Source organism: Rosa rugosa, chromosome 2 (assembly GCF_958449725.1).
Source record: "Rosa rugosa chromosome 2, drRosRugo1.1, whole genome shotgun sequence".
Classification (NCBI taxonomy): domain Eukaryota; kingdom Viridiplantae; phylum Streptophyta; class Magnoliopsida; order Rosales; family Rosaceae; genus Rosa; species Rosa rugosa.
Window position 1 is genome coordinate 45,334,238 of NC_084821.1, and position 22,099 is coordinate 45,356,336.

The window sequence follows — 22,099 nt, forward strand, 5'->3', positions numbered from 1 at the left end:
CCGGGCTCTTGTTGTCATCAGGGATATAGCTTCAGGGAAGGATCTGCAGCAGTTCCTCTCAGGGATATTAGTACATTTAAAAAAGAAAAAGAAATGAAAAGGAAAAAAAATGAATTAACAAAAAAAAAAGGGTAAATTGGTCATTTCACTTTTTTTTTGGGCCCATGTGCTTGCCACGTCAACAAACAGACGACGCCGTCAGAGATTTTAGACGGAAGTATCACGTTGATGTCAAAATACGTCTTTGAGTATCACATTGATACTTTTGAGAGTTCGGGTATCAAATTGGCCTTGACAGCATAGTTTAGGGACGGTAGCTGAATTTTTCTCAAAACAAAAATATCTACATCTGGACAAAGCAAGTGTTTTGCCCATGCCTGAGCTTGTTCAGGACTTCAGGATCAAATTGATCAGGATCTCTCTTAAAAGAGAGAGCGTACTTTCAAGCTTGCACCCTTTCTTGAGGAAACTTCGTCTATGAGAAAGTTGAAGATGTCTACCTAATTATGATTTCTTAGAGCATGATGATTCTCGTTGTACGGATTTTCACACATCCTCTCTACCTCAATCTTTTAGGGTATCCTCTCTTGCTCTCTCACATTCCTAGCTAAGCGGCGCTTTTATGTGTGCACCTCTGACCCTTTTCTTACATAGAAGTTCAATTTGATGGCTATGTTGTATCTAGGATTTTCTTGCCGGTAGGTGTTGGGTTTTTTCATGCTACTATACTAGCATCGGTGCTTGTAACCAGTTCTCTCAACTAGTACTGGATATGCATCTTTTTTTCTGTTCACAGGAGAAAAGAAGGTTGGCCATTTAGTCGATGGGGTCTTGATATTAGGGGAGACTTGATTTTGGATTAGTTGGTGCTTCCTTAGTTGTCTCTACTATTGGACATCGTCGTGGTCACCTTAGTAGTAACAAAAACAAACCCAAGGAACGGCGCAAGATTCATCGATCAGCTGGTCATCTTATGGTTAAGGTTAGAATGACCATTATTTTTAAGGATATGGTTAAGGTAGTTTGGTCTAAGATGGAATTGGTTTCACTAACTCCTCCTTCCTAGTATGAGCAATAGATCCCAACAATTTCTCGAATAAAAATAAAGTAAAGTTATGAAAAAATAATAGGGTCCTTGACCCAAAGCACAAAATTGAGTAAATGTATTCTCACTTACCCCATCAACAAAATTTTATTCTTACTAACCCAATTTAAAGTAAAATGTCAATTTTGCCCTTAACCTAATTAATAAACTACAGCCTGCCACTCTCTCATCTCTAAACCTTAGCCTAATCTCTCTCTCTCTCTCTCTCCCCTCCGCGCCGTCTCTCTCTCCTCAGCGCCGTCGTCGAGGCTCAATCTGTGGCCTCCGAGCCTGCCAAGAAGCAGCAGCAGCAGCAGGAAGTCGTCGAGCAGCTGTAAAGAAACTTGGTGCCCAGAGCCCGATCTCTCTCCCTCCTCTCTCTCCCCTCCACACTGAAGAAACTTGGGGTGGACTCGCGTGTGCTCCAAATATAGTCTCCGGCTTTCCAGAAGCTCCGAGAGGTTAGGGTTTCCTGGGCGACGGCCGACGACTGTTGCGGTGGGACTTTCTTCGTCTCGTCAGCTTCGACGGTTTCTCGTGTTTGCCTAAATTTTGTTTTATGACTTGTAGAACAAGGTTGGTATTGATATTCCTAAAGTTGAGGTTAGATTCAAAAATTTATCAGTTGAGGAAGATGCGTTTGTAGGCACCAGAGCACTTCCAACTCTGTGGAATTCCACCTTGAACGCAATAGAGGTATTACTGCAAAGATATTTCCCAGTAGTAAAGTTTACTTCGTGCCTACTGTGAATCTATAGATTTCTAAATTACTATTGATGTGATTATGGAATATTTGGACTTATTGGACTTTCACCATCGAAGAAAAGAGTTGTTAAGACAAAGAAAATAGGTTTTTTTTTTTTTTTTGGGAAATTGCACAAATACTCCAATTTGGCTTCTCTTCTTTCTTTTGGCAATTGAATAATATGGAACATGTATGGTTTACATCTTTATCAGGGTCAATTAAATAATATGGACTTAATTTGGAGGGCAATTAAATTTTTATTGGGGGGCAATAAAGGTCTATTGGGGGGGGGGGGGGCAATAAATGTTTTGAATTAATGTAATTTCCTCGTTTTTTTTCCTTAATCAAAGTTTTATTTGTCTAATTTTAGAGAGATTAGTTCCCATTCCGGCTACCGAAATGTCTATTGGGGGGCAATAAACCTCTTCGGCACCCTATGAGATCTCCGACGACCTCTTTGGGGACCTTCAGTGAGGTTTCATAAACTTTTGGGGGGGGGGGGGGGTGGGAGGAGGGGGAATAAACCTCTCCGGAGACCTATGAGATCTCCAACGATCTCTGGCTAGGTTTTCAGAGAAGTCCGGTCGATGGCCGGTATCAGGAATCCGGCTGCCGGTGATGGGACTCCGGCGAAGTCTCTTATGGTTTCTCTCTCTTCAATTCTCTCTCTCTCTCTCTCTCTCTCTCTCTATGTAACAAAGGGGTGAGGGTAAAATAGTCTCAGAAATAAATCAAAAAAAAAAAAACTTAATTAAGTATTAGGGAAGACCTTATTAGAGTCTTTAGAATTAGGATAAGTGGGTGGTACAAGGGGGAAAAAAGTCCCTAGAATTAGGGTTTAGGGTCAAAAACTCAAAATAATAATTTATTACAAAAGTAAGAAAAGCATGAGGAGACCTTTGACCCTCTAGCAGTCAACAACCTAGGCTCTTCCGCCGATAACATGTTTTATAGTCTCATAGTCTGAACGATATAAGTTTAAGGACTAAATACTGTTTATTTCTTATACTTCTTGTGTCTCGATATTTCAGTCCGTCACTTTCTTATTTCAACCAAATACTCCTCGGATTCTCAAATCTCACACAATAGGTCATAGCCATTAACTCTCCGTTAAAATCTCTGCTAAATTACTAACGTGGCATCCATTCCACGCTAAAATGTCTATTATACTCTCACTTACTCTTTTTCAATTTTTTTTTATATTTTATTTTTACCTCTTCTTCTTCCAGCTCTCTCTCTCTCTCTTTTTTATTTTATTTTGTAGTCCGTCGTTCCAGAGATTCCTGTCAAGTCATTCCTTGGTTTGTTGATCAACCCAAGTAAATGGACTCCCTAAAAACCCATATCCAATAATGCACTGTCTACCATGGCGCCCTGAAAGCTAGCATATGAGCAATTCGTCGAAAACCACCACTAGATTCTTCAGACAGCTCCAAAATCTCATTGAAGTCACCGACGAGCAGTCATGGCAACACATATTCTCCTATCATCCACCGCATCAAAGCCCATTTGCCACTACGATCCGCATCATAGCATAGCCATAAATTCCAGTAAACTTCCATTCATCCGAAGAACCCCGCACAATAATCGTAACATCAACATGTCGAGCAGAATAAAGTCCGATATGCACTGGCACTTCGTTCATCCAAAGAAAGGTAACACCCGGTGATTCGTCTCTCTGCGCTTTCCCTAAGCAGTTATCGAACCCAACCCTAACCCTAAGGACATCTCCAACAAACTAGCTATTTTAACAAAAAGTTAAAAATTTGACTAATTTTAATATAATTTACCCCTCCAACATAATACTTATAAGAAAGTCAAATTTAACTTTTTGTTATTTTCTCTCTCATTTCTAGCTAAACTTAGCTAGAGAGGAACCAGAGATGAGAGAGAAAATAACAAAAAATTAAACACTTCCAAGTTCATTTTTTTCCCCTTAACTTCACTGCTAGAGCAAAAGTTAAAATTTGCTAGCTATATTTAACTTTTATACAATTTAGCTGAAGAAAATAAGTTTCACGGTTGGAGAAGCTATAAGGGTCTCAAGCTGTTTCTCAATGCATAAAGTTTGAACACTCATCATGATTCAGCAGCGCTGTGGAGGGCGCCGTTGTGCATAGCGGTGGAGGCACTACGTTTAGTGTCAGAGCGTTTAAAGTGTGATCCTTCTTCTTCATAAAAGATGACATTTTCGATTAAAAAATAATAATTTAAAAAATGGTGGTTCTAGTTGGACCTCCAAATTTGCTATTTGGACCTCCTATACTTAGTAGACCTCTAATTTACTTTTTAGGATACTTGAAAAGCTAAGTGGACCTCCTTATTTTTACCAAAACACCATTGAATAACATGAGATACAATAATCTCTTACTCTACTTTTTATCTCTATAATCAACCATGAGAAAAAGAATGAATCAAAATCACATGATATTGTTCTCTTATGAGTAGATCTCTCATCCACCAAAATTAATCAGAGGGTTGGTTCTCGACCTTGATATGTTCCTGGAATTCCTTTGAATTTGCTAAAAGAAGGATTTCATGGGTTTTGGGTTGAAAGATCGAGTAATAACTATATCATAATATTCAATGAATATAATTTATGGAAATTTCAAATCAGATTGTTTTGAATTTACTTTTGTATTAATTGTAGGCCATGTATACAAATTATTATTTTTACTTAATTATTTTAGGTAAATTATAAAACTATATGACAATATAAGGAAATTTCGAAGAAAAAAAAAACAATTTAATTGAATGTTATATTTGGGGAAGGTAAGAAGAGTTTTTTTTTTTTTTTTTTTTTTCATTTTTCTAACTTTGTCCTTATTTGTCTTTTCATATGACTTGACAAAATCTATTAATAATTGAAAAAAATTAGAGGTCCAAATATCAAATTTGGAGGTCCAACTAGAACCACCCTTTAAAAAAACTACAGTAAATATAAAGAGACTATTTTACTTACAACAATGATATTTTGTGTTAGAATTTATGCTTTATTAAGGAGGCTCACTAGTAAAATATAAAATTTAATTTTGTCATGTATTTTTTTTATATTATATTATATTATATTTTTTATTTTATTTATTTAGAGTGAGGTAGCAAGCCACTTCGGTTACGTTAGTGAGTTAATAACACACTCATCCAAATAATATTCAAACCGAGGTTCACGAGGGTATCCCAACAAAACTAGACTTATTCCCCATTGCAGGCACACGAACCCGAAGACCCCTCAAACATGCTGGTCACAAACTGGTGGGAGTTAGGACTCAAACTCTAGATATACGGATTCCATACTAGGCAGTTCGGGAACTTTACCACACAAGGTAGTTAATTTTTTCCTGTATTGACACAAATCATTTGCTATTATTTTTATCATTAGTGGTAGGGATGACAAAAATCCCTAGCGGGGCGGAGCTCCATTGGATACCCACCCCTAATGGAGGGAGAATTGGGGGACAAATGGAGAATGGGGTTGGGGATCCCCAATCCCCGCTATCTAAGATTGGGGATGGGGCGGGGATGGTATTGTGATCCCCATCCCCAAACCCGCCCCAATAATATATACATATATATATTTTTTTTAGAAACTGGAATTCATTGAAAAAGGATCAAAGATTACATGAGGACGGAACAACCATCCTTAATTCTAAAACTAGGCCCTGATATTAGCCTGGTTACACTCCAGCAGCCATAATGGCAACTGATCAGACCAAGTACAAGTGTTACGCTGCCTAATAGCATAACTTGCAAGTTCATGGGCAACTCTATTACATTCCCTTGGGATATAGCCACAAAAGATTGTACTAAAACGCCGCATCAGTATTTTGATCACTTCCACCAGGTGCCCGTCAATTGCAAGGTTCTCCTCATCTATTTGAATTGCTTGTATTATTGCTTGAGCATCCGATTTAAGTTCCAAAGCACTATACCCTTGCTCCAACGCAGGTGTAGGGGCCGTGCGCCCCTCGGATATTACTTATGCTTGATGACTTCATGATTTGAACTCCCCAACCAAGAAGCTACTCTTACTCGGGGACTTCGGGGACTTGTAGATACCTCCACTAGCAAGGCTAGTTCTCTACATCACCAAGCATAAGTAACACCCACTTTGGGACATCCACAAGACATGGCAAGGCCCAACCGAGACATGCATCGTGTAGCCCTATGTTCAGGCTACTCGGCGGTATCCGGAAGTCGCAAATCCGCCACCGGGAAGCCACCTTCCCGCCCTTGCCAAGATGCCTCCACAACATGGCTTTCTACATGCTTCTTGAACTAGCTAGAATTGTATGGTTGCTTGTCCCACATCGAAGAACAAGTAAAGGAGATGGCTTCCTTGACTTATAAAAGGAATGCCTCCTCCCACTTAAACACCATTCCATTACAACCCGATCCCATTACATCTCTTGTAATCTTGTTAGGCCGCAAGGCTCAACACACTAGTACAACATTCAAGTGGACGTAGTCTCCCGCTCATGCGGAGGCGAACCACTATACATCTCGTGTCAACTCTCTCTCCCTCTCTCTTTACTTATCGTTAATTAGATCCCCACGGATCAAAGCATTAACAGCAGGCACGGACAAAAGGGTGGGCTGAGGTGTGCTGCAGCACACCTCAACATTTTGGGGAAAAAAATTAATATATGTATACCAAGTCATAGCACCCCTTAAAAAAAAGAAAAAAAGTCAACATATATAATTAATGTATGTAGCAAACTAGCAGACAAGTCTCTCATTTTCTCCCTTTCTCCGTCCTCTCGTCCTCACCTCTGCCCACTGCCCAGTTCTGCGTTTCTCAAGCTCAGACTCTCACCTCTCTCTACCAAGTCACTCTATCTCCTCTCCTCAATAATCTGCTCTCATCTCTCAACCTTATTCAGGTATTATACTTTAACTTCTCTTCTATAATGAATTTTTTTGACGAAATTAGAATGTAATTTAGGTTAGAATTTGGGTATTTATAGATTTCTTGATGTAAGCAATCAAATCTATTGATTTCTAGAAAAAGATATTGAATTTGTATTATTAATACCCAAATACCCAATTGCTCATGATAGTGGCAATTTCTTTATTGTGTTGATTGTTTGAGAGTTGAGTTGATTATACTTTTGATCGGATGTTTTTTAGCTTTTGAGTAAGTTAAATTTGTTTTCTCTTGTGGTGGGGAGGGATGTGGTGGCCTGGTGGGGTGCCCGGGTGTGGTCCTTGTATATTTAACTTTGAATTGTTTCAATTTTCTATTGTTAGATTTGGGTGACAAAATGCATGTTGTGGATGATATTTTGACAAATGTTATGCAATTGAGATATTCATCAAAACAAAGTAAACTCTGCCAAATTTTTGAGAATAATTTTTCTTGCCAGCATAAGGTAAATTTAGCACACCTCAAATTTAATTCCTGGTTCCGTGCCTGCTCCAACGCCAATTGTAACCCACATGAGATTGGCAAAATCTCTGCATGTCTAGGAGTAGTGACACCAAAGAGAGGAATGGTTCTTGCCACCGCGATTTCCCCTCTGTTGTTTCTAATAACAACCCCGACACCACCCACTCTGTGATTCAGTGATTGGGTACAAATTGATGGTGCAATTTATATATTTAATTTATATAATATAAATCGCAAATATATACATTTACTACTTTACTTTAATGATTACACTTTTATTTTAGTGGTGTTTTAACTTTTGCACTCACTGAATTATGATTTATGAATTTAATCATGTTTTAATTTTATTTGTTGTAGATTTTCATTTTAAAAAAGACAATATGAGAACAAATTTATTTTATTTATTAAATTGTTATTGGGGATTTGGGGCGAGTTTGGAGGCTTAGTCCTCAGTGAGGATGAGGACGGGGAATCCCCAATATATTTTTATTGGAAATTGGGGCGGGAATGAGAGTGGAGAATGACTAACAGAGATGATCTCCATCCCCTAACCCGTCCCGTTGCCATCCCTAATTAGTGGGCAAAAGTCGCAAAACTGGTCATCATTATTGTCCTTTTCTCCTTTTTCTTTTTCTGGTGATTACTATTACTATTATTGGTTTTCTTATAAGTTAATCATTTGTGTTAGACATACCCTGTTGGGATTTGCGTTGACTATCCAACACCCTTCGAATAAGAACATAAAAGTTGCGGTGAAGTGAGATTTGGATATGTTTCCGGAAAGTGGCCTTTGTAACCAGACGTTTCAGTTTCTTGGGTCTCAGTAATAATCTCGCATTGGTTCTTCGTCGGTACGTTTTTAATCTACAACTTCTTATATGATCTGATTACGATCTTTTGTTTTGCTTCATTCTGGATCTTAATGTTTGATCATCACTAACAGTAGTCAAGTTATTGCTGGTAGGAATCTTTAATACTCGCTTTATTTTAGGCAATATGTGAGATTTTACTATTTTTGCCTTAAAGTTTGCTGTTAATGAATTGTTGGGGGTTGATGGATCTTAAAGTCATGTGGGTGATGCTAGTTAAGGACTACAGTGATGATATTTATTTCTGGGTCATTCAGGGTTTTCTGTTTGCCTCACTGATTTCCATAGCTATGCTGTTTTCTGATGGGTTTGAGCTTGATGCAACAGAAAACAAAAAAGAAAAAGATTTGGGTCATCTGGGAAATTTTGGATTTATGCATTTGTAGAACTATATAAGAGAAGTGTTAGTTTGTTAGCTTCTGTGTTTGATATAAGGAGGTTGAAAGAGGTTTTGCCGAATCTGCCACTTAACCAACTTGGGTTAATGCTAAAATGATCATGATTTCCTGCTTTATCAGATGAAATAATGGCTAAAATATAGCTTTTCCCTTTTATGCAGTGCTTTTCGTTTTGGAACTACTAGATAATTGATAATTAGGTTGATCTGATTATACACCACTCAATACCTTGCCTTATCCACTCAGGCTTAGAAGCTCTAAAATATCTGTAGATTTCTATTTGTAACTCTGAGCATAAATATATCTAAACTTACTTACATTCTGAATCTTAAGCTACATTATTGTTGACACACACCATTCACATCCTAAAGCATTGGCTGATGCTGTTGCAGGAAAGGCTCTTGAGTTGGTTGTAACATCTCTTTCAACAAGATTCTAGTCACTAAGAAACCCCCTGCTCCGAGTTGTCTGCCTGCTTGGACCTTCGATTGAGACTAGACGAAGATGGTTCAGAAGCTTGAAGCTATAAAGGGTGGTGGAGGATCCATCAGGGTAGGGGCCACCGGGACAGTCAGTTCCCTAATGACAAGAGAACTAGACTCCATCAAGGTTGAACCTCCGATGCCTATAGCTTCTTCCCGAATTAAACATCAAACAGTTCCTGTTTCTGTTCCATGTGGTGTTCCTACTTCAAAAAAGCTACCAAGGAAGTCATCTGACGAAGCCAGCAGCAGTGGAAGCAGCAACCACATGAATCAGAGACACCCTGACATTCCCCAGAAACCGAAAACTCATCTGAAAACTACTAGTCAAATCCCGATGCTCGACTCTCATAATATTGGTATGGATAAAACTCCTATTAGGCAGAAAGCTAACAAGAAAGGACCTAATATTGTTGAAGTTGTGGACATCAAATGTGGGGGCTCGGGTAGAGCGTGGGCTGGCCCTGTAACGAATCGGCTCAAGAAGCTGAGCTTCTCAAAGCTCTCTGAGAGTGTTGTCTAACCTGGTAATTTCTTCACATCAGATCTTAGATTCCTGTAACTGTATACAGAAATTCCAATTGGCCGATTGTTGTCTGCAACATCCACCATAGAACATATGCTTGGTAGGAGCCCGGTGCCTCTCTTTTTCTTCTTTTGTGTTTTTACCGCTGAGTCAAAAGTTGGTCTCAAATGACTACTTGAGGAAACAATACTTGTAATTGGGGGCTGAGGCTTATGTGAGCTACATTCACTGCTTAATTCGAGCTGGTTGAAGTACTCGATTTCTCTCATTATGAGGGATCCAACTGTGCCTCTGGTGCCTACTTCTGCAGGAGCATATGCCGCCATTTTTGCAGCATCTCTTGTGGCAATGGCTCTTGTTTTATACATCTTCTGGTCTGCTGGAAGGGAGTTGGCGGCTTGAGGCTGAAGAGAAGTGGTTTTCTGTCCAGTCTTGGTGGGGAAATTGCTTTGTCTTTGGGACATTTGGTCTTAAGCTTTGGTCACTCACAAGGTTTCTTTACCTTATATTCTATCTAAAGTGAACTGAACTTGTAGAGTAGGTGGTGATATTATCACTGTATTCATGTGCTTGTAGTTAAAAATTTAACTCACCTGCACCTCTTTAACCACTTGGGTTATATCATTTACTTGTAATTTGCCCTACTTGGATCAAGACAGGAGCATCCAATCTTCTATTTAGCTTGACATATTATTTGCACTGATGAAACATGGTGATTTGGGTTATTTTTGTTCTATGCTTTTAAAGTAAGTTGTTATTTTCTTTTCATGTTTTGAATGGCAAGCGAAAAAGGATGGTGATAGTTTTGGTGAAGCAACTCGAGTGCTTTTTAGGTGTGGGAGGATAATGGTTGGTTTTGCTTTGGCTGGTCCATGAATCCAATCCCCCTTGCCTCATCTTTGAAGGGGTCATGGGGAAGATATGACTGACATTCTTTTTACACAACATGTGATCTTCTATTTCCCCTACTTCGTAAAGAGCTTCAAGAGTTCCTGTTGCGTCTGATGGAAAGAATAAATGGAAATAAATCAGTACCAGAATTCGGTCTGCTATGTCGAATACCATGCAATTATAGAGGCCGGTGGATTTTGTTTTTGAGCTAAAATAGTTATGATCATTCATTGAAACGGATGGAGAAACGGCCTGGTTAGGCAAAAGAGCCTGCCATTGTTTCTCTGCAGAACCATTAAGAACCTGTGATGAGCAGAGCAATATGAGGTGGCTCTGCCGCTGGGGGAACTAAATTCATTTTTGTTAGAGCAATTTTTATTTCAGATTGTATGCTTTACATTTACACGTATTGTAGAATGTCGTTTTTGATTTAACAATTTCATCAAATTCATCATGTCCAGACCGGTCTCCTACCTGTTTAAAGATTGCTTTTCTTTTTTTGGGAGGATACAGTCAAGCTTGGACGAACATAAGCTCTTGAATTTTTCTGTTTAAATGGAGCCTAATTAGTGAGCGGTGGCCTGTTGGTTAGCTGACATCATAGAGAGGTCACATATTAATTATCACTAATAATCCAGAATTACCGAAGTATTTCCGTGAAAAGAATTCACGTCCAAACCAATTCGGACGAGGTCGTGAAAACTCAACATTACATGAAGTAAACATCAGCAATCTGAACACACTAAACTAACTACCAATCATTTCAAAAAAAACTAACCACCACCAATAAACGTCACTGTGATAACGGCTTATGTGTGACTCTGCCACTTTCGATCTGGCTAGACTGGTCAATTGTGTACCTATTATTTCATAAAATTATCACTATTTTCTTTTAATAACTATGAATTTTCACCCTCTTTACCAAATATACCATTTTGGATTCGAAAATTCGCTGACCACTCAAACCAAACGAACTGGGGTGGTTTGGTTTAATGTTAATTTTATTTCTCTTGATGGGGTGGTTGGCCTAAAGATGTAGACCAAACATGTGCTACATAGACGATTTGAACTCTAGCCTGAACTATCCCAAACCATGGGCAGCCCTATAGACTGCAGCACTTGAAATAGCAACCTTCGAGCCTTTGCATAGACCTCACTACTGAGAACCCCGAAGTTTAAAGAAGCCAACCTAGTACCCATGCCGTAACTTATACTAGGATCGATGTTCTGAACCAGTTGCAAAACGAAATCGCAAACAGACTAGTCATTCTGTTGTGCTTATGTCATTGCACAAATTGTCCTCTGACCTCCTTACTTGCATTTGCAACCAATTCTGCAGGCGGTTCCTCTTTTAACGCATGGCCAAAGTCTAGTATGGCTAGGTTGAGTTCTACGTCACTCTTTCATTTCTTGAATTTCAATCCATTGAGCAATTCAATTTGATAGATACTCATAGGAAGGAGCGTGGGTGGAAGAAAATTAATCTACTCAGTCATATAATGTGTATTCTAGTGTTTAAACCATACACCAAAATCATAATGAATGTCTCAAATGTAAGTTCAAAATTTGAACAACATTTCAATCAAGTGCATGTACACAGATCAATAAACTCATGTTATTTTCAAGATATTGACATCATTTGTCATTAATAACTTCTCAAGTTTGCATTCTTTGCTATTCATCCTCCACAAAAGCTAAACCCTAAGGCACCGCCGTTTTTCTTTGTGCGCTGCCACCAAAACCGCTGTACCGGGCCGGTAACCTAAGTTTTTTTTTTTTTTTTTTTTCAGAGATGTTACAGGGCAACATCTTGCTTTGGAATTGCAGAGGCATAGTTAATGCTGAAACTCAGCGTGCCCTAGTTGACATTGTACTGGCTAAGAAACCAACGTTGATTTTTTTATCAGAAACCCTGGCACAAAAGGCTACGATCGAATCAATCACACGTCGTCTGGGCTTCAAGGACTGCTTCTGCGTCTCACAGGAGGAGAACTCGCAGGGCCTCGCCATTCTATGGACTGATGAGACTCACGTAAATGTGAGAAGTCATTTCCCAAACCACATAGATATGGAGATTGGACTATTGGGTTCTGATCTATGGCGTTTCACGGGCATTTACGGAGTTGCTGCACGGGGTGGAAGGGATCGAACTTGGCAGTTGATTGAAACCCTAGCTGCGCAGACCTGCCTGCTGCCATGGTTGATGGCGGGGGACTTCAATGAAGTGTTGGTGCGCAAGGACAAGTCTGGGGGGCCTCCTAGGGCTCTTGCGGGGATGGCCAAATTTAGAAGAACAATGACCCGGTGTGGTTTGAGTGACATGGGGTTCGTTGGAAGTCGTTTTACTTGGTCAAACAGGTATACAAAGGAGCGCCTCGATAGGGGTTTTCAAACTGTCCAATGGCGGCATCGTTTCCCATATAGTAGGGTGATAACCCTCAGTCCATCAGAGTCAGATCACTGTCCCTTGCTAATTGAGGTAAGCATTGCACCACAGATCCGACGGAGTTTCCATAGACCATTCCGGTTTGAAGAAGCATGGTTTGGTAAGGAAGATTGTTTGAACATTATAAAACAAGGCTGGGCCACGCCTACGACTGGTAATGGTCTACAACAACTTGGCAGCAAGACGAGGGAGTTAGGGATTCAGCTGAGTGCATGGCATCGAACTGAGTTCAACAGACAACAGAATGAGATGAAAGTGATCCAGGAAAAGCTAAAGGACTTAATGAGGCAACCCCATTCAGGTCAGGCATATGAGGAGCAAAAACTGTTGCACATTCAATATAGTCAACTGCTGTCCAATCAGGAGAAATATTGGAAGCAAAGGTCTCGGGCTTTGTGGTTGAAAGAGGGTGATAGGAATACTGCCTACTTTCACCGGAGAGCAAGTAATCCAAGGAATAGAAATATGATAAGAGGTTTGCTTGATGAGAACAATGTTTGGCAGGTGGAACCACAGGAAATCAAACGCCTTCAATCGTTGTACTTTCAAGGCATTTTTTCAGCTAAATAGGTCAATTTGGACGCACTAGAAAATGTGATAGCTGCTGTGCCACGCAAAGTAACAGATGAGATGAATAATGCTCTATTAGCTACATACACTAATGAGGAGATTAAAAACGCTCTACTCCAAATGCACCCGTCGAAAAGTCCTGGACCGGATGGTATGTCGCCCTTTTTCTATTAGAAATATTAGGATATTGTTAACCATGATGTATGTTTGGCAGTGAGACATTTGCTTACTCATGGTGAAATGTGGCCGGAATCAAATTATACGTACCTGTGCTTGATACTGAAGATAAAAGATCCCAAGGAAGCTGTACACTTTCGCCTTATAGCCCTTTGTAATGTCATATGCAGAATTGGTTCGAAAGTTTTGGCAAATAGGTTGAAAATTTGGCTTCCTGAAATCGTGTCCCCACTCCAAAGTGCTTATGTTCCGGGAAGACTAATCTCGGATAATACTAGTGGCAAATGAGGCAGCACACTTCATGCATAAGTTAAGGAACCAGGAGGAGGGTTTCTTCTCTCTCAAGCTTGACATTTCCAAGGCTTATGATAAACTTGATTGGGCGTTTATTTTTGCCATTTTAACAAAATTGGGTTTTGCATCTCGATGGATTGATGTTATCATGCAATGCATATCCTCTATGACCTATTCTATTCTTGTACAAGGAGAGCCTTCAGCTAAAATCACTCCTACACGAGGCATCAGACAAGGTGATCCTTTGTCACCTTATTTATTTATTCTTTGTAGTGAAGGATTGTCAGCGCTAATTTCACAGGCTGTGCAACAACATACTATTCAGGGATTAACTATGTGCCCTCAAGCCCCTACCTTGCATCACCCCTTCTTTGCAGATGATAGTATTCTCTTTGGCTCTGCCACAGAGGAAGAATGTTCGCGGTACAGATTGATTCTAGATACTTATGAGTAGGCATCCGGACAACAAGTTAATTTTCAGAAAAGTAGTGTTGTCTTTAGTAATAATGTGCAGGAGGATAGGCAACATCATCTGGCAACTATTTTGGGGGTGCAATGTGTCAAGGAACATGATAAGTATCTTGGGCTGCCTATGAGGGTGGGAAGATCAAAAACTGCCATCTTTGCATACATCAAAGAAAGGTTGACAAAAAAGTTGGTTAACTGGAAGGCAAAGATCCTTAGCTCGGCGGGAAAGGAAATTCTCATCAAAGCAGTGGCTCAAACCATGCCATTGTATGCCATGAACTGCCATTTGCTGCCAAAAACTTTATGTGATGACATTCATCAACTATGTGCATCTTTCTTTTGGGGAGACACTGATGACAAGAGAAAGATTCATTGGAGGAGTTGAGAGAAGTTATGCCTCACCAAACTAGAAGGTGGAATGGGTTCTAAAAACATCTATGCTTATAACTTAGCAATGCTTGGAAAACAAGGGTGGAGATTACTATCCAATCCTCAGTCGTTGATTGGTCAATTATACAAGGCCAAATATTTTCCTAATTGCTCTTTCTGGGAGGCAGAATTGGGGGAGTCTCCATCCTTCTCTTGGAGAAGTATTTTAAGTGGAAGACCACTGTTTAAAGCTGGGGTACAGTGGTGTATTGGAGATAGGACTCAAGTCAGCATTTGGAATGATAGGTGGATACCAATGTGCCCACAATATTTGATCCACAAACCTCCTGATTGTGTCTTTGAGCTTGTCTCGGATCTAATTGACGCACATACGAGGCAATGGATTCCAGAGGCAATTCACACAATCTTTCCACCTGACATAGCTAAGAAGGTACTTAGCATTACATTGAGTCGTCAGATTAGGCGGGATAAACTGTGCTGGAGTCCGGAGAAAAAGGGATGTTATTTTGTTAAGACGGCTTACTGGATTGCCCGCACTAAGGTGCTAGAAAATGTGCTTGTTTCTACCTCTCATGGTAATCCTTTTCTAGAGTTGTGGAGAAGACTTTGGCAGGTTAACGTACCAGGGAAAGTGAAGATTTGTGTGTGGAGGGCATGCTCTAATTTGCTTCCTACAAGGGCTAAACTTACCTCTAAGGGATATGAGGGTGACCTTCGCTGCCTCGTGTGTTCCCATCCATATGAGGACACATCTCACCTCTTTTGTAAGTGCCCTACTGCCGTTGATATACTCACAGCACCTCCTTTTAACTCTGGAAGAAACTGAATGCCTCAGGTGGGGTTCAAAGAATGGATGCTTGAAAATGCTTTGCATCTAAAGAAGGAACTGTTTGCGAAGCTCTTAATGATTTTCTGGGCCTTGTGGAAAAACAGAAACGATTTGTTGTGGAATGGTACAAAGAAATCAGCTGATGCTTTGGTTCTCAGCTCGTTGGCTTGGCTGGAGGATTATACCAAGGCACAACTAGTAGAGAAGTCTTCCCACTCAAAACCGCGGAAAACCTGGACACCGGCTACGTCGGGAATTCAGAAGCTAAATGTGGATGGGAGTTTCATTCCTAACACAACTCTTGGTGGTGTGGGGGGTGTTTTAAGGGACGGTGCAGGTCAGTTTCATGCTGCCTTTGCAAAGCCGATACCAAATGTAGCCTCTGCCAGGCAAGTAGAGCTCCGAGCTGTAGAGGCAGGTTTAAACTTGGTGGCCACTTTACAATTGAGCACAGTAGTAATCGAAACTGACTGCATGGATGTGATCTCAAGTATTGGTGATATGCAGTCAACGTATGTACATGAGGAAGGCTTAATTGATAATATCCGTCAAGTACTTCATCAGAGACCTCATATCTTTTTGCAGTATGCACCGAGAGCATGTAATCGAGTAGCTCATAGGTTAGCTAACTTGGCCTATGAAGACTCTAATTCATATGTCTGGATAGTACAACCTCCAGACCTCATTCTGGAGCTTCTAAAGAATGATTGTAAACCATTGGGGTAACTTCCCCTTTTGAATAAATTATTCATTGGTTCAAAAAAAAAAAAAAAAATCTAAATAATCATTAAGAAATGGAGGTTCTATTCATACCTCCAAAATTGGCATTTGGATTTTTTTTTTTTAAGTTATAGTCAACTCATGTTAAAGGGTGGTTCTAGTTGGACCTCCAACTTTTTTTAATTATTAATAAACTTTGTCAACTTATATGAAAAGACAAATAAGGACAAAGAGAGAAAAATGAAAAAATAAGTAAGTAAATAAATAAATATTCTTCTTACCTACTCCAACCAAATATAACATTCAATTAATTTTTTTTTTTCCGATATTTCCTTATATTGCCTATATAGTTTTATAATTTACCTAAAACAATTAAGTAAAAATAATAATTTCTATATATGGCTCATCATTCATTACAAAAGTAAATTCAAAACAATCTGATTTGGAATTTTCTTAAACTAAATTAATTGAATATTATGATATAGCTATGACTCGATCTTCCAACCCAAAACCCTCGAAATCCTTCTTTTAGCAAATTCAAAGGGGTTCAAACAACATATCAAGATCGAGAACCAACCCTCTGATTAATTTTGGTGGAGGAGAGACCTTCTCATAAGAGAGCAATGTCATGTGATTTGATTCATTCTTCTTCTCGTGGTTGAAGATAGAGATAAAAAATATAATAACAAATTGTTGTATCTCATATTCAAGGGCGTTTTGGTAAGAATAAGGAGGTCTACTTAGCTTTTCAAGTATTCTAAAAAGTAAATTAGAGGTGTACTAAGTATGGGAGGTCTACATAGCAAATTTGGAGGTCCAACTAGAACCACCCCATGTTAAATTATCAATAAGGATACAAAAAAAAGGAAAAAAAAAAAAAGAGAGTCTCTTCTTACCTCCACAAATAGTACGTAGTCTTCAACTTTGAGAAAACATTCTCCTCCAACGTAAACCCCATTTGTCTTCGAATTTCAATCTTACATTTCTAGATTATACTACAAATTTCAATTTAGATATTCAATATGAGAGAGAGAGAGAGAGAGAGAGAGAGAGAGAGAGAGAGAGAGAGAGAGAGAGAGAGAGAGAGAGAGAGAGAGAGAGAGAGAGAGAGAGAGAGAGAGAGAGAGAGAGAGAGAGAGAGAGAGAGAGAGAGAGAGAGTTTTTTTTGGTTCAGTTTAATTGGAAATGTTGACGGAGATGTCCTTTCTATTCTTGTTGTAAATGTTCAGGTGCCTATTCTTTAACCCTTCTTTTCTCAAGCTTCTCCCTCATATTGTTCATCAATTTTAGTGTTTTTTATCTTGTCTGGAAGTTGAAAGATGCTGCAAACAATGACGATTATTATTCGTTCTGGTAATTTGATCATATTGTCTGACCATAGTCTTTGGGCAGCATTTGAAATGTATGATCATAATGTTCATAGCTTTCTGTACTCGTCTTTTCCCAAGCTTTCTATCTCGTGTGTGTGTGTGTATATATATATATATATATATATATATATATATATATATATATATATATATATTGTTTCCCATTTTAAGTTTGTTTTTTTTTTTTGAATAAAGGGCTGGTGCGGCTGCCCTCAAGCCTTGATTAATGAAACTGTCGAATACAAGGGGGGGGGGGGGACATTAAGCCTAAACCCCTGATTACAATAGGCATCTAGAGTATGTCCTGAAATAATATCAGGAATCTCTACAAAACTCATGTATTCTAACAAGCACCAACTAGCAAAGAGTGCACTACTGGCTACTCTATTTGCTTTGACATAGCAGTGACATAATGGGAAGATAACTCGATGGTAACACGATTACAACATAGCATAATTACTAGATGCATAGCTTTCCCATTATGTTGCCGCCGGAGGATAGATCCGACGACACTAAGCTTCACCCTACCACTAGGCGGTACCGACCATTTGACGAAGTAAGGAACTCGCCGCCTACCTAGAGCAGACAAGGCACTTTGAGTGCACACACACAGGCAGATAGCCCGACTAGCCCTACCCAATCAATGTAGAAACTTATTGCTCGCAAAAAGTGCAACAGAACTAAATAACATAAGTAAACAAAAACAATAAATAAAATAAAACTTAAGGCAGGGCCCAAAAATTGAGCCCCAACCCTAACTCTAGCCCAGAACGGGCCCACAGGCAAAACCCAAGTCCAAAAGCACACACCAGAAAGTGGACCTCCAGCCCTCCCAGCCCAATTCAACAGCTGCATCAGCTCACCTCCATACCCGGCGTCCCACCACCGTCGTCGGACCCTGACCATCACGGTAACCTCTGCCTGTTTCGAAACATCGTCGTAGAGCCCTCCACAATTCCATGAATCTACAGCAGAACCCGATTCAAACTTCAGCAAACCATCGTCGTCCATTCCATCAAGCCAGCGATCGACCCCGTCTAACCATCGATCTCGAGCCACCCTCCGACCGTCGCCAGACGCTGCTCCGACCCGGTTAAGCTCCGTCTCTGCTCCGATCCCCAACCGTCCAAATGCAACCGTATCCTTACACCGAGAGAGATAGAGAGAAGCACCCTCCGATCTCAGCCTTCGAACAAGGGATACGCCCACTACACCGGCATCCCGTCCAACCACACACACCCTATGCCGGCGCCGCCAGAGGCCGGCTCCAGCACCGCGGCGCAGCCGTACGAGAACGAAGCAATACACAGGCAAGGTTTCTAGGGTTTCAGCGCGTGAAGCGCATTCAATAAGAGAAAACTTTTTATCTTATGTTCTGAAAATTGAAAAATGATGCAGACTATGAAGAGTACTGTTTTTTATTTTTATTTTATTTTATAATTATTATGTCTTTATGCAGCATTTGAAATGTATGATCATAATGTTCGTAGCCTCTTGTATAGCCTTCTATTTTGAAGCTTTCTACCTCTTACATTGTTTTCCTATTTCAATTATTATTATTTTTTTTTCACTTTTTCTAGAAGTTGATTATTGCAGGTCCAACTACTGATTTATGGATAGAACCTCCTAAAAAAAAGGCTTTTATTGAGATTTTTTGGACGATGAGCATTTTGGAAATATTAGGGAGAGGTGTAGATGTCATATTGGTTATTTTTAAAAGTAAGTTGAAGGTCTATTAAATAGGAAGATCTAAATACCAATTTATAGAGATATGAATAGAAAATCATGACTATGCAAGATAATAAAAACATTTATTTTGGGATTGCTTTTTTTTTTTTGCCCTTTACAATTGAGTTGGGCTTTTTGGTAAAACCTCTACAAACCATTTGAAATGTTACCCTAAATCAAAATTACATCGCAAGTCCTCCTTTCGTCATTCACCGACTTCTCGGCTCTCTCACAGTCACTGCTTCTTCTCCCTGACTAGTTTGATTCTAATGCCTTAAAACCTAAACCTGACCCCAAAGCTTCGATCTTTACCCATATCATCGTCCTCCGGATCCAGGCGCAAGATGGGTCATTCTTGTTTAGTTGTATAAGTATTTTGCAGTTCTCAACGCTGTCTATTTCTCTGTTCTCATTTCTCAATTCTCAACGCCTCCTTTGCAGCAAGGTACTCTCCCATTTCCTATTTACTTATGTTTGAACTTTTTTGTTCTTTTTATCTGTTGGGTTTTGAATTATGATTAAGAACTAAAACGTATATAATGAACTGGGTTCTCTTGCTTGATTGAGATAAATAGCCTGAAGGGCTGTAGGACTTATGTTTGTAAAGAATAAACGGTCTTATTGATTTTGACTATGCTTTGGTGAATATGTCCTTCCGTTTTGTCTTTTCTTACTGACTCTCTTCTCCCTCTTACAACACAAATTCTATTTCTCTGTGAACTCAGATGAATCTTCTCGGCAACCTTTAAGCCACATTTGCTAGGAGCCTAGGAAGCTTTGTTCTCCTGTACATTGCAAAATTTTGGTTGAATTTATGGTTATTTACTGCTAAGTATAGATTCTTATAATGATGCATGGATAGTAAGGTTGGTTATTGTCACATTACTTTGACTAGCATTTTCTCTGTTTAGTTGCAATCACTGCTACGAGTGAACTGAGTGTTATTTTGTTACGATAATTTTGCCTCAAATTGATGCTCAGGATCCGGGTGTTTGTACATTGCACTCTCTTTAAAGGTCACTATGAGTCCAAGGATTAAAGCTTCCTCCAAGGTGAGTAAGAAAAATATCATTGCGCGTACAGTTTGTCGGCGATCACCTTCTGTCACCAAACGTGTTCGTAACCAAAAAGTTAAGTTGTGCTATGAAACCAGCACTTTGAAACGTAACATCATCTGTGAGCGTCCTTTTGAACTAGAGGATGTTGGTGAAGATTTCACTAATATTATTAACAAACGTCAGTGGAATTCCCTGATAGATTATAATGATCCACCAAATGCCACTCTGGTCAAAGAATTCTATGCTCGTCTTGCTGAGGATACTGGTACTGATCAGGATAAAGTTTATGTCAGGAACAAGTTGGTACCTTTTAACCCTGAGGTTATTCGATGTACTCTCAATCTTCCTCCTTGTAGTTTACCCGACAGCTATGCCACTTTCAAGAAAATGATTGACAGAAAGAAGCAGCACTTGCCTTCTGACCTTCGTGATTCTGGGACCGGTCATGGTGAAATGCCATCATCAAACTATGGATGTCTGACTGATCTCCATAGGACCCTTGCTCAGCTCAGTAGATCATCTATTTGGCCTTCTAGTCAAGTATCATGGCTTTCAAATCGTTTGACCTGTTTAATTTGGCTCATCACTCAAGACGCAGTTGAAATCCCCTTACATGAAATCATTTATGATTGGATCTGTAAAGCAGCCAAGAGCAAGAAGTCATGTTTGGGTTTTCCTTGTCTTATCACCAAAATTGCTCATGATGCAGGAGTTGCTTTCCACTTGCACGATAAGTTTATGAAGCTTCCGGAGCCTGTTGACAGTGTCAATAAGGTCAAGAGTGATGCTCATATAAAATTTTCCAACTCAAATCGTTCTTCTAGTAGTGCCCCTGTTGCCTCTTCTGGTCTGCATGATGATGCTTCTTTAACTTCGAATCCAATGTTGTGCGACTTGCAGAGTTCAATTATTGCTGTGGAAAAGGGGGTAGCTTGCCTTAAGAATGCTGTCTCTCATGTTACTCAAGATACCATAGGTGACAATATTACTGGTTTGACTACCCGCATGTCTGCTTTGAAAGCTGAGTTAATTTCCATTACTAAAGCTGTCGCTCATGGTTCTTGAGATGTTGTTGATGATCCTATGTATTACCAATATTACTGTTTTGAAAGGGCTTGAACGAAGTTTCTGTAATACAGGGCTCGAGCTTTTCAAGTTTCCTCGTAAAATGTCCAAGCATTCCAACACAGATGTTGCTATAGGTGGTTGTGGTTATTTGGGCCGGAGCGAGAAAAGCTTAAATTTTTTGTGGTTACTTGAACGTTACTTTCTTTTGCAACGGGTGTTCTTCGAATTTGAGCCTCTTCTTATCATTGATATTCGAATTTGAGACTTTTCTTAAACTGTCAACTCCATTCCTAGATTATTCTAATGTGAATATCACCATCAGTGTTAAAAAAAAAAATGATAATAATTAATAAAAAAAAACCATTAAGGCACCAACGAACCTCTATATGATTATTAAAAGAAGTTTTGTTAGTTAAAATAATTTTTTTATTCTTTTGATAGAGATAACCCTACAAATCTCACAAAATAAAAAGTTTTGTGCCTATATTGCAGATTTTCATTTCCCTTTTGACCTCAGACTCTGTTGGCTTACTCTGTCCTCACCAAGCTCAAGGTCTCTGAAGTAGCTTCGTACCCAAGACCCAACCCGCAAACACCATA

At 39.5% G+C, this 22,099-nt stretch overlaps 3 protein-coding genes across 3 annotated transcripts; all 3 read left to right on the plus strand.

Moving 5' to 3' along the window:
* Positions 1-6,561: 6,561 nt before the first annotated feature.
* Positions 6,562-10,224, plus strand: LOC133734511 (uncharacterized). Its single transcript, XM_062162142.1, has 3 exons — positions 6,562-6,709; positions 7,904-8,066; positions 8,875-10,224. The coding sequence occupies exon 3, from the start codon at positions 8,987-8,989 to the stop codon at positions 9,485-9,487; it is 501 nt and encodes a 166-aa protein (XP_062018126.1). The 5' UTR covers positions 6,562-6,709; positions 7,904-8,066; positions 8,875-8,986; the 3' UTR covers positions 9,488-10,224.
* Positions 10,225-14,754: 4,530 nt separating this feature from the next.
* Positions 14,755-16,281, plus strand: LOC133730842 (uncharacterized). Its single transcript, XM_062158356.1, has 2 exons — positions 14,755-15,339; positions 15,562-16,281. The coding sequence occupies exons 1-2, from the start codon at positions 14,755-14,757 to the stop codon at positions 16,279-16,281; spliced, it is 1,305 nt and encodes a 434-aa protein (XP_062014340.1).
* Positions 16,282-19,566: 3,285 nt separating this feature from the next.
* Positions 19,567-21,832, plus strand: LOC133732285 (uncharacterized). The gene is made up of 2 exons (XM_062159796.1): positions 19,567-19,818; positions 20,355-21,832. The coding sequence occupies exon 2, from the start codon at positions 20,396-20,398 to the stop codon at positions 21,494-21,496; it is 1,101 nt and encodes a 366-aa protein (XP_062015780.1). The 5' UTR covers positions 19,567-19,818; positions 20,355-20,395; the 3' UTR covers positions 21,497-21,832.
* The last annotated feature ends 267 nt before the right edge of the window (positions 21,833-22,099 follow it).

What these genes read in the sequence shown, in the direction of transcription:
- LOC133734511 (XM_062162142.1), top strand. Translation starts at nt 8,987, where the DNA reads ATGGTTCAGAAGCTTGAAGCTATAAAGGGTGGTGGAGGATCCATCAGG.
- LOC133730842 (XM_062158356.1), top strand. Translation starts at nt 14,755, where the DNA reads ATGGGTTCTAAAAACATCTATGCTTATAACTTAGCAATGCTTGGAAAA. An exon ending in TGTGGAGAAGACTTTGGCAG is followed by an intron (nt 15,340 to 15,561) that starts GTTAACGTACCA and finishes TGAATGCCTCAG; the next exon opens with GTGGGGTTCAAAGAATGGAT.
- LOC133732285 (XM_062159796.1), top strand. Translation starts at nt 20,396, where the DNA reads ATGAGTCCAAGGATTAAAGCTTCCTCCAAGGTGAGTAAGAAAAATATC.